Source organism: Dermacentor silvarum, chromosome 6 (genome assembly GCF_013339745.2).
Source record: "Dermacentor silvarum isolate Dsil-2018 chromosome 6, BIME_Dsil_1.4, whole genome shotgun sequence".
Classification (NCBI taxonomy): domain Eukaryota; kingdom Metazoa; phylum Arthropoda; class Arachnida; order Ixodida; family Ixodidae; genus Dermacentor; species Dermacentor silvarum.
In genome coordinates, this window is record NC_051159.1 from 148,983,275 (window position 1) to 148,995,493 (window position 12,219).

Sequence of the window (12,219 nt, forward strand, 5' to 3'; positions counted from 1 at the left end):
GAATTTCTAGTGGACCAACGTTCGCAGTCATCCAAAAATGCATTCCCTGTTTAAAACACGCTTTGATATTCGCTGCATGGCTGCTCTTTTGTCCATGTCTGCATTTTTTTTTTCACTTTTTCTTTTCTTTTTTTCTGAATCTGCTATTTTAGCTTGCTCGGTTGGTTTTATGTAAATATGTTTTTTCACCGACGTCTCCTACTCTGCATTACGAACTTCTACTATACAGCCTTTTTCTGTGAGGCATCAGAAAAATATTAGATAGATAGATAGATAGATAGATAGATAGATAGATAGATAGATAGATAGATAGATAGATAGATAGATAGATAGATAGATAGATAGATAGATAGATAGATAGATAGATAGATAGATAGATAGATAGATAGATAGATAGATAGATAGATAGATAGATAGATAGATAGATAGATAGATAGATAGATAGATAGATAGATAGATAGATAGATAGATAGATAGATAGATAGATAGATAGATAGATAGATAGATAGATAGATAGATAGATAGATAGATAGATAGATAGATAGATAGATAGATAGATAGATAGATAGATAGATAGATAAACCTTCCTATACGATGAAACCAGCCACACGTCCGCGGATTTGTGTACCCACAAGGGACCAACTTACAGCAAGTACCAACCGTGAACTTCTGTATCACAGGGAGCGACCGAACTGGCATGGAAGTCATCGTAACCGAGAGGCCGCGTCAGGCGGCTCTCTTTCCACTACAGCCACGTGGGCGCATCTAGTCGAACGTTCATTACTCCTTAGGCGAAATAATAGATCAGATTAGGAGCAAGCCAGATAACACCTCGCGACCCTGTGTGTTAGCAGCAGTTGAACCGCTGGATCGGGCCCGTTTTATTAGTTATTCATATCGTTCGTTCGATTCGCCCCGATGAACCTGTACACATCTAACCTGAACGTTTCGTGCCTTTGGAATATTTACGTTCAGTGCAGAGTTCTTCGTGTCAGCACATGCCTAACCCTATTCTTTATGTATATGTCCGAGCCGGCATTGCTTTCGACGAAGGAAACTAGAACATATCTGTGGTCACGCGGTAAAGCCCTGCCAGGCCCACTTCCTCATTCACTGCGTACTAAGCTTACATACGTAGCAATCAACGCCAGCTGTCGGGCTTGCTGCTTGGTGCGAATATAATAGGTAAGCGATCAGAGCTCGAGCGAGCAATATTCGAGAAAATCGCGTTATAAAAAATGCATTTGGTATTGGCTTCTCTTTTCATAATTACTTTTATTTTCTTCAGGGCAATTTTTTTTTTTCAAGTCGGAAAACTGGTATTTGGAAAAATTCGCTCTGAAGTTCACGCCGTATATAAGCGTTCCTCGCTCTATCATTCTCCCACACGTAGTTATTTATGGATGCTAAAGTGAAGAACACGCACGTCACGAAATTAAAAGCAGCGCAGAGAGTAAAACAAGACAAAATAAAGCAAACCATTGCTGTTTCTAACCTAAACATCACACTGCCCCAAGTCATCGCATTCTAAACTTCTAAACAAGCACCGCAGTGCACGGCGACGTTTGTAGCAAAGTAAACCTCTCAGGAAAAATGGGAAGCGGTGGCACATCATTTCACAGCACTCGACTGAGGGTGCCTAGATTGACAAGATGTGACCTGCTTAGCATACCGCTCCGGCATGCTGATCCTCTTAAAGCTTCGTCTCTGTATACCGCAGTACGCAGTACGCAAATTTCAATTTCTTCACGGGAAATTGTCAAAAAAATGCGCTTTTTGCGCAAGTTTGCGAGTGTGCAGAAGATTGCGCGTCTTACATCTTAGTTGCAGCACTCAAAAAAAGGGGGTTAACTCGGCCTCAGGGGGGGGGGGGGGGGGGGGGGGGGTTACAACCCCCGAACCCCCCCGTCAGTGCGCTTACTGTATGTCACTTTTGATTCTGTGGACTCTAAATCTTGTATTTCCCGATTACTGTTTCAAGTTTAGCTTGTACCGAGATACATATATAATTCATTTGTTTATGTTACAATTATACATCGTAAATGTCCTATATTGTTACAATTGTTCTTTACCATTGCCGCTTTTCTACTGTTATCTGTAACCTCTTCACAGCTACTACTTAATTACGCCAGTTTGCATTGTTGTTGAGCCATCATATAAAATTACTGCTCTTTCCTTGTTTTATCCGGCCTCCGTCTCATTCACGGCGGCCATTGGCGAAAGCCAGGCACCAGACTCCACCCCCTTATGTCACTTCTCAGGAGGAGCTAACGCATCGACTCTGAGTCGTGACAGTGGCGTAGCAAAACTTGCTGTAAAATCAGTGTATCTAAGTATAATGAGCGCTAATCCACGTTCCACTTTATTTCAAATAAATTAGAACCAATTTTGTGCCAATTCTGGACTACTCACGCGTTCAAACCGTTTAATGATCGAACTCCAGAGTGTGATCCTCCCTTTATTTTTTTTCTGACCTAAATCCCTGGCCATAGTGATATTTTCAGCAGAAACCAAATTTCTGAAAGCACCTACTTCGGCGTACTTTTTTTTAATCTCTGCATTTCTGTTGTAGGGGAAAACACGAAACCATATCTATATTATGTGCACAAGGACCGGATGCTGTGAACGCATAGCCTGTCACGTCCATATGTCGGACGTTGAATCGCCCCCAGGCAATCGTATCTCGTGGCCAAGCGACGGTCCGTCGGGCTCGTCGGCGAAGTCTACCAGGAAGCTTTGGTCGATGGTCAGGCCTCCCTTGACTGTGTCCGCGTGCATGCGTATCACCATGCCGCCTTCCCTGCAACAAGAAGGTCAATACTTACTCATAAGTCATACAAAACAGTATACTAGTTGCCACGTATCGCCTCAATCCGACGTAAATGGACGCTGTGTCGAGCACCGCCGTTTACTTACTCCCACATCTCGGGGTAGAACTGCTTGTCCCACGGTCCGTACAAGGTCGTGCTGGCGTACAAACGCTTGCCGTCCAAGCTCAGTTGCAGCATCTGAGCGGCTCCCCGCACAGGCTTGCCCTGTATGGTGCAACGTGCGGGCTGGCTCTGCGGCGGTATGAGAGGGAAAAACCTGTTACAGGAGCTGTACAGGTCTATACTTATCGCTGCTGTCGAATCGATTTGTGATTAACTGTTGAACGCGTTGCGGTAGTTGTAGTGATAATGCTTCCAATGGCGACAGCGGTGCTCATTGAGTTGATGACGGCGTGGTAGCGTCTTTCCCAAAACAAACTATGATCGTGTTCGAAACGGACGAAGGCGGGAATTGAAAGAATCTAGTGCATATAGTGTGTAATTGACGTTTTGGTCAGCCGATATGACGTCGTGCACAATTATAGTCATTGAAGTCACGGAAAGATAACTGCGCACTGTCTAATCAGCTGTATCTCAAGTTAGTATTATAATTTTATGATCGGATTATAAGTACAGCGATTAAGATGGCCTATGCACGGTTTCAAGACGTATTCCTAGACGCCAATTGAAGCGCGACAATTCTCACTCTTATTTTTGCTTCGCGCAGACAAACAAAGCTACATTTGTTGCTTCGTGGTTTGTAACTGCGATGATAGCTGGTAGGCGTCAGCGTCGGCCCCTCTGTTCCGCCCCGACGCGCCGGCGAAATGCTGCTTTGGGCACGCGCCGAGAGCTGGCCGCTCGATTAATTGGGAGCCACCAGAGGCGACGACACTAATGGAAGCACTGCCCTAACTGCGGGGCTGAGAGTGCCGGGCGCGAAGAAAATGGCGCTGGCCAAACCCGCTCATAAGCGGAGCGCGCAGTGGCACCTCGGGGGAGCCATCGGTGGCGTACGCTTCGCCGAGCAGGACGATGACTATGAGGACGCGCCGCTCCACGTCATTGCTTGGAGCTCCATAGCTTCGGGTGGACTCGGGGAAGTGGCGGTCCCATATAGACCTTAATCCTTAGTCGCAAAATGTGCGCTCCGGGAGTAGACTTTTTGAAATGCCGCGACCGCTATGATGGTGGCCCCATGCAATGGCCCGACGCATTCAGACAACCATGCATGCAGGGGAACGAGGTCTCTTGTGGACAAAGTTTGCGCTAAAGAAGAAAAAGAAGATCTCCCGGGATTTTGCAAGTGCTTGTGCTTAGTGTCATTTACAGGGAACAAGACAGACCAAAGAGGAAGTTTGGTAAATCAGCAAGATTGTAAGCACACCAACCTTTAACCTTGACAATGCCCAAACACAATTCCACATCAAGAAAGATAAGACCAACACGTTTATCTTTATTTCTGGCCATGGAGAGCGCATTAGTGCGAGAAACTACGAAATGTTAATTAAGTAAACGAAATGTACGATAGGAATTGTTGATTTAGTAATTCGTTTACTGAACTACCTCCAACTAAAAACTCGGTCCAGCGCATCAAAAACGCTACTATGGGCTTAACCCTAAATTTATCCGCGTTTAAATCAAATATTTTGCATATAAAACACAGCGTAGCGAGAATTATACCTTGAGTTTGGTGGTTTTAAGCATGAAGAAGAGGTGAAGAGTGACGTTAACTGCAGGCGGAGCTATAGCCTTGCAGAGGCATGCCGGCAATTGCTCCACCGAGCGTCTCCGTTCAACATGGGTTGGGCAAAACTTGCCGCAATGTTATACATATGTGGCGTGAATACGACAGGAATTGCCTGCTGCTGCCTAGAGAAATCAGTAAGGGAAGGAGTCGTGATGTAGACCAGACGAAGCAGAGGTAGGACGCCAGCCCCTCCACCAAGACCACTTGGTACCGGCTGAGCGCTACAACTACATCGAGTCACTGGCGACAGTTTAGAGACTATGATGCCAAGCGTCAACACTCGCTGAGTAAATTGGTGTCACTAAGAAACTTCAGGAGGAAATAGAACATCTCCTTTCAGAAAATATTGCGTCCCTGCGGGAAGACTATGTCGTCCATGTTAGCGCACGCAACCGCTCTGTTATTTAACTAGTATGCACATGTGCCTTGCAATCAATTTTGAGCAATCTTGGGAGTGTGGTCATGCGCAGCGCAGCTGCGGAACGTCACAAGAGCGTTGATGCGATTCCTGAAGTCAACCGTACGAAACGACTGCCTGTGACACAGTGCTGGTAATTTGCATACGTCGGGGATTCAGTGCACAACAACTCCCAACTTTGTCTCTTAATCTTTTCCTCCGTTTTTCTATATCACAGGTGCAGGGTGGCCAACCGGGCTAAGTCCTGCTAGTCTATCATTTAACCCGCAGCCTTTCTCTCTCTCTCTCTATCTCTCTCTCTCCCTCAGCTGTTAATGTTTCATATCACCACGAGCGTGAAAGAATGAACATTTTGGTGATGTCGCCAGTCGCATTTTTTGTCGCCAGGCTGTAGTTTACGCTGACAGCGTCTAAATGCGATGAACTATTGTAGGGCGGCTTCTGGTTGGCTGAGTATACCGTGGTCACGCCGCATGCACGCTTGTTCGTTGTTTAATGCGATTAAAATTCTTGGGACACTTCGCCCACTTTCCGGTCGGCGCGTCCGTGTCTGTCTAGCCCGTGTCTAATCGTGTTGCGCGACCTTCCCTTAAAAAATAAAATACTTAATCGAAACCGCGTCACACGGGCCCGTGTTCCTTAAGCATAGCAACCTAACGTTCTAGCGCGATGCGCCGCAAATGACCGCCTGTAAGAACGGAGGGCTTACTTGTATACTTCGTTCTAACCTCTTTCGACTTGCTGTGAGTGCACTGCACATGTGCATGTTCGATTGACAAAACTTAGAACGCCGGCTCTTCTAGATCACAATGAATAAGTTTTTACGCCAGAAATAGACTCCTGTGCAATCGCGCCGTAGTTGATTCGAAGTCACATATATGCTGAACCCTAATTCTACAGCGCCAGCGGGACAATACTGGATGCGGTTGGGAGGGCGCGTTTTGTAAGGATTTCTATGTTTCATGCGAAGGTGTACACGCTGTCGTCTGTTCTGGAGTTGTAGCGCATGCGTTTATTAATGCGATTAATGCACCCTATACTTCCTCTACCACAGATTGCAAATAAAGATGTTTTCAGCAATACCATTTGTCGGCTGCATTGTTTAATTGCTAATCGCATTAACGTCGACACAGATCCTCTGGATTGATTATGCGAGTTTTTCGAAAAGGCCTGGCTAACGTCTTTTACATAAGTTGCACCCATGCAGATATGTCCCGTTATCACGCTGATCACCGTCGTGAATGACAGAAATTCGAATGCCGGCGGCCAAAGTGGAAACGTTCTTGCGAAAGCGAACTTTTGCGTATGCGGGCCACGACGTTTTGTTACGCAAGTTGGGCGCACACATACTCGCAATGCGATTGTCAAATCACGACGGCAAAGCAGGATGCATGCTCTTAGCCGCAACGTTTCCTCTCCGCAGTTTCGCAAAGCGTTCTCTTCGGAAAGTCGGCGGTTTATTCCGCACTTTTTTCTAGACATTCACGTACGAAACGTGCGCGGCAGTGGCGGTTTCTACCAAGGAAAACTTTCCCGCAACAACGGCAGCCGCGTCGGCGAGCAGCAATGCGGTTAGTTTCAAACAGTAGCGGGCCGATTAAGCTCGCGTCTCTTGGAATGCGCGGGCGGGAAAGGCGCGCGGTCGTTAGGAGTATTCCGCAGCGGAACTCACTGCTTTCGGTGGGAAAGAGTTGGCGGGGGGAAAGGGGCCGACCACACGAGAACTATATATGGCCATCGCGTTTCGGTTCTCCAAGCTTGTTTGGTCTTGCTATTTGTCTTTTTTTTTTTTTTTTCGCGCAGAGAAGATTAATGCGTCTGCCGCAAGAGTTTGAATGCGGGCAGGCCACAAGCGGGAAAAACAAATGGCCGGAATTTGCATCTGCGGATGCAGTGAAGCCAGATGTGTTCAATGAGGCAAGGAGACCTCGGAGGAGGTTAAGCGCATGTGGCTTAGTTTATGGCATAACTCGACAGCTCCCTCCCCGCCTCTCTCCTGTGCTTCAAGCCATCTTTTTTTTTTCTTTTTTAGTTACAGGCGTTCAGTAAGCAGCTGCCGAAGCTGTTATAATGCGCTTATCAGGCACGGCGGGGCCCTCGCACGATGTGCTCGTGGCGTGGCGTATAAATGGCGTAGGCATACGTTAACTCGCGACATGAAACTGCCTACTATCGCGGCGTGTTCTATAGCTCGGCCTGCGTTTCTTTGTGGATTTACGCACCGTCAGAGTGTCTTCATTTCTCTACCCTTTGGATCTTCGATAGTATCGGTTGACAAAAATATATTTATTGAGTGAGTGGCCATTTATGTTTGAGGATCCTCTTTGTTGTATAGAAAGTAAGTTTCATCTCCAAATTTTACTGTTGTGCACTGCGTTCAATATCGTTGCTATGAATGACGAGGTAGAATGACACGTGGGAAGTGATACGTGCCATCTTTTGAACACCTTAAGGAGGGAAAAAAGAACAAGCTGTAGATCATGCAAAGTAAAACTACGTTAGATAAAATATCAATGCAGAACGTTTTCTTTCTTTTTTTTTCAGATGCGCACGTGCTCTTGGATATTTTTTACAACTCACGGATTTTCTAATTCCGAGGAGGCCTACTTTTTTAGTCGGAACGCGCTTCTCGACAACGTTTTATTAATGTTTGCAGTTCTTTTCCTCTTTCGCGTTTTCTTTTTTCCGAGCTGGCTGGTGAGAAATTTCCTTGGCGCCCAGGATGCGTATACTAAACGCTCTGCAACATGTTGCCATCGCTGTGCTGCGCTAAGCGCTCTCTTCAATATTTAATAAACATAGCTACGTAACGAGAGAGAGGGGGGGATGCAGGGAAGTTAACCACAAGCGAGTTACCGGTTTGCTACCCTGCACTGGGGTGGGGGCTATAGGGGTTGCAAAGAGGGCAAAGAGAGAGAGCGAGAAAAAAAATCCCACAGGAATAGCTCACACAAAAGGCGTTCCGACCACAGACGTGCACACAGGCCGGTCGATTTCAAGAAGCGCAGTAGCACTTGCACGGCCTTCTGATGCGATGTTGCGTCGATGTTGCAGAATTATTTCTTCCGATAGAGGCTGATCGTCCAACTGGTCCAGCACGATGGAAAGCGATTGTCTCTGCCCACTGTATTGTTCTTCTTTCTGGAATTTTACGTGCCAAAACCAGTTCTGATTATGAGGCACACCGTATAGTGGATGGCTCCGGATTAATTTTGACCACCTGGGGTTCTTTAACGTGCACTACAATGCAAGCACACGGGCATTTTTGCATTTCGCCTCCATAGAAATGCGGCCGCCGCAGCCGGGATTCGATCCCGCGATCTCGTGCTCAGCGGCGCAAGGCCTCAGCTGACTGAGCCACCGCGGCGTGTTCACTGTATTGTGGCCACTGACAAAAAACATCACGAATCCTTTCCGTGTCCCCACAATCGCCACATGCTGCGCTGTCAGCCATCCCTATGCGGAACGCGTAGGCATTGGTAAACGCGACGCCCAACCATAGCCTATACAGAAGGGTCGCGTCTCTTCGGGGAAGTCTTGGTGGAAGTCGAAAACTTAAGGTTGGATCCAAGGTGTATGATCGGGCGTGCATAAAATGTGGTTTATTCCACTCTGAGTTTGACTACACAGTTTACTGTCAGCCTTACGGCGTGGTCCGCAGGAACAGTTGGTTTTCGACATCACAGAGGCCATACACCACCTGACTGAGAAAGGACATGAAATCATCTTTCAGTGACTACCAAGTCACTGTAGAATCATTTTCAATGAACGTGCCGATCAAGCTGCTCGTTCAGCTCATGAAGAAGACAACCGCCTATCGATCCCGCTGTCTAAGGACAGATGCTGCAAGGATGCTCCGCCTACTTGTACGTAACAAGCAACTATACGTGGTGCCACCGAAGCTCTTTGATGATTGATTGTCATTGTTTATTTCACCAAAACAAAAACATCGGTGAAAAGGGGGAGACGGCGAAAAAGCTGCGGATACTGCAGCTTGACTAAGCACCGTCCACCCTGTAGGAGCAATGACAGGGTTAATATACAAGCAAAAAGCGAATAATTATACAAGCAAAAGTGAATAAATAAAGTAGCAGGATAAACACACAAGCGAAAACATAATTATTATACACTAGTACGAAAAAATATTAATAGTAGATATAGCATCATTTTCGTACATAATAAAGCAAGAGAAGACAAATGGCATCGTAGTTCTATGCTTAGTGAAAACATAATGATATAAACAATACAATTTAAGGAATGCGCTGTTACAAAAACAAACTAATTACATTGGTGGGGTTTAGTGTTTTGATTTCGATGTCTTGCTGCTCATATGCGTTAAGAATGCTTGGTAATGTGTGAACGTCGCCACAGATCCGGTTCAGAACCGTTGCCATATACGCCAAGTCATCCTAAAGCGGCCAGATATTAGGCCTTCTAAACACAATTGCCCGCAGACCGTAAAGGTATTGCACCTGTCAGGCGAAATACCTTTCTTTTGTCTGATTCATGTTGCACTGTTATGGACGTCAGACACTGATCATGCGCTGAACGTAATTAATCATCGGTCAGGAAGCAAATCGTGCAAGCTTCAAAGGTGCGTAAAGCCAACAGCATTCTTTTTTACACATAGCGAAAGTGATCCATTGGTTTCATTATCCGCCCATGCGCCAGCTGCGCTCTTCGATCGCTATAAAACAGTGGAGTGTTCTGTCGGACGAAAATAGCCTATGCAGAGAAGAGAAAGGTTTCTCCTTCGGTATTTCTTCTATAGTCCAGACTTAATATGACGCGTACGCTGCTTTCCTTACGTTTTCTTTTTCTTTCTCTCTCTCTCTCTCTCTTTTCTTTTTGCGACACACTGCTGGTTCCCCGTGCTTCGTCGCTTTGGAGAACTCGCGCTGGCTGGGAGGCACTGTGGCCGTTTGAGTATGAAACTAAAATATGCTGACACCGCACGACAGAGAAAGAGAAGAAAAATCATGACTGACATGCCATTCTGAGTGATAGCAGACGCGCGCCGGCATCAGCGTTCGCCTGAGCCCGATGTGTCCAGCCAAGCTCTGTGCATGGCCATCAGTGCACAGTCAGGTCAGAAGAATGGACACACGTGTCTCAAGATGAGCGGTGAATTTGCAGACACAAAATCTCCGTGTGTGCTAGTGAAAACTGTTTCCTCCGCCGACTATACGCTTTGTGTTATGGCACTGCTGTTGGCACTGAAGTTTCCAGCGATGGTAGTACATTATGTGACATCGCAGTTATACAGTAATGCGGCACTTGCCAAGATGTAGTTTATATATATATATATACACTTGGTAGATTCGCACATGCAAACTTATTTTAGTATTTCATTCAAAATGTGCCCATCCCGAAGGTATAGCAGGTCGGCTCTCGGAAAAGCGCGCCGGGCAAAATGTGCCAGCAGCTCGGCCGTCTGGGCCAAGACACTTTGTCTGGGCCCAGACAAAAAATAAATAAACTACAACATGGATGAAGGCACTTGTCACAGAGCACGCGTCAGGGTGCCCGGCAATTAAAATTGGAAGTGAAACCGAAAGGACGCCACCCACCACGGCGTTCCTGAATGCAGCATCATGACTGCTACGAAAGTGCAAAACAATCGCACCGAACACCAATGCATGGCCCAGAAGAGCATCCGCCGCGGTAGTTTAGTGGCTATGTAGCGCTGCTGAGTCCGAGGTCGTGGGTTTGGTCCGCGGGTCGCGGCGGCCACATTCCGATGGGGCGAAATGCAAAAACGCGCGTGCGCCTATATTTAGGCACACGCTAAAGAACTCCAAGTGGTCAAAATTAACCCAGAGTCCCCCACTACGGCGCGCCTCGTAACCAAATCGTCGTTTTTTGGCACGTAGAACCACACATTTTATTTAATTTATTCTTCTGGAAGGCAAGGCAACCCCCACAATAAACAAGATGCTAACTGACCGATACACACTGACGGTACGCATTGTATGCAACGCAAACCTTGCGTTGCTTCTGCGAATAAGAGCGCAGCCAGTCGACACCGTCACGCGGTTTCGGTATAGCCTCGATCCGCGGAAATCCCAAGACAAAATGCCAGTACAGTTATCTCGTCGCCTTTTTCTTTATTTTTTGTACCTGAGTGTTATGTTTCACTTGAGTTAATAGACGACGTCGACCAGCCTCATTGTTGTCTCTCCCAGCACGGCAAGCATGCACAGCGACCCCGTACGCACCCACACGAGGTTTCCGCGAAAGCTTAATTTCGCCCCTCCGGACGGGCAGTGTTTCACCATCGCGTCGGCGCGAGCAGTGATTCATTTTCCAGGTTCACGCGCTTAGGGCCTCATTCCGTCTTCGCTGTCCCCGCCTACGCTCGCGCTACTCAGAGAAGCGATGCCACGCGGCAACTCAACCGTACAGAGAGAGTTTCTCTCGTTCTGCGTTAGCTGTATAATCTGGCTAAGCAGCAGTCGGCTCCTCGCCGAGCATAAGCTGCAACCTCGTCGACACCCGACACGAGCCCGTCCCTCTGGAGGCCAGCAGTGCGGAGGAATCTCGGAGTTGCAAGCATGCCGGCACGCGCTCTCGGCTTCTACCGCCGGCTGGGGAGACGGTGTACAAGAAATTGCTTCCTCGGCCAACTCACTTAGCGCCCCTCTGGAGACGTGGCCTCTATCCACGCCGCGGTGCTCTTTATTATATTTTTTTTTCTTCTTTTTCGTCTGTCTCGTCTTTCCACTCCCGATCTCATTGAAACAGTCCCACGGCTTTTGCCTGGTTTACTCACTGCTGCGTATTTCTCCTATGGCGCTTCGTGCTTGTCCGCGGTGGTTGCAGTTGGGTTACTTGCACTAACGCGCCTGGTCTCTTGACCGTCTCGCTGGGTTTTCGCGTCAGTTATAATACACTAAGTATTCAGGGTTCCGAACCTCTAAGCATCCACGCAGCATGCCTGCCTATGGGAGCTCCGACGGTGACAGGAGGACAGACAAACGTACGCCCACACGGCTTAATAAGTGAACACACACAGACAGATAGAGACACGCGCACGCGCATACATGTTCGAGACATACGCACTCGCTTTGTCGGTGCTTCATTTGTGCGAGTTGCGCGCTCACGGTATGTCTGCTGAGACTAAATTCTTGGCCGATTCCTGGCTGCAACTGTGTCTTCTTCGTTCACATGTAATCTCCGCGTCCCGCGTTTCTTTCCGGATTCACAAAGTGATACTCCAGGAAACTCTCAGGATATAAATA

The 12,219-nt window shown here is 47.3% G+C and overlaps 1 protein-coding gene across 1 annotated transcript in view; it reads right to left on the reverse strand.

Annotated features, from left to right (window-relative positions):
• Positions 1-2,327: 2,327 nt before the first annotated feature.
• The window catches only part of LOC119456208 (methanethiol oxidase), a 162,729-nt gene continuing 152,837 nt past the window's right edge, over positions 2,328-12,219 (reverse strand). Inside the window, exons 10-11 of the mRNA XM_037717837.2 lie at positions 2,917-3,062; positions 2,328-2,800 (exon numbers count right to left, since the gene is read on the reverse strand). Coding sequence (XP_037573765.1) covers positions 2,638-2,800; positions 2,917-3,062 — 309 coding nt within the window. The 3' untranslated portion in view covers positions 2,328-2,637. The remainder of the gene's footprint in view (positions 2,801-2,916; positions 3,063-12,219) is intronic.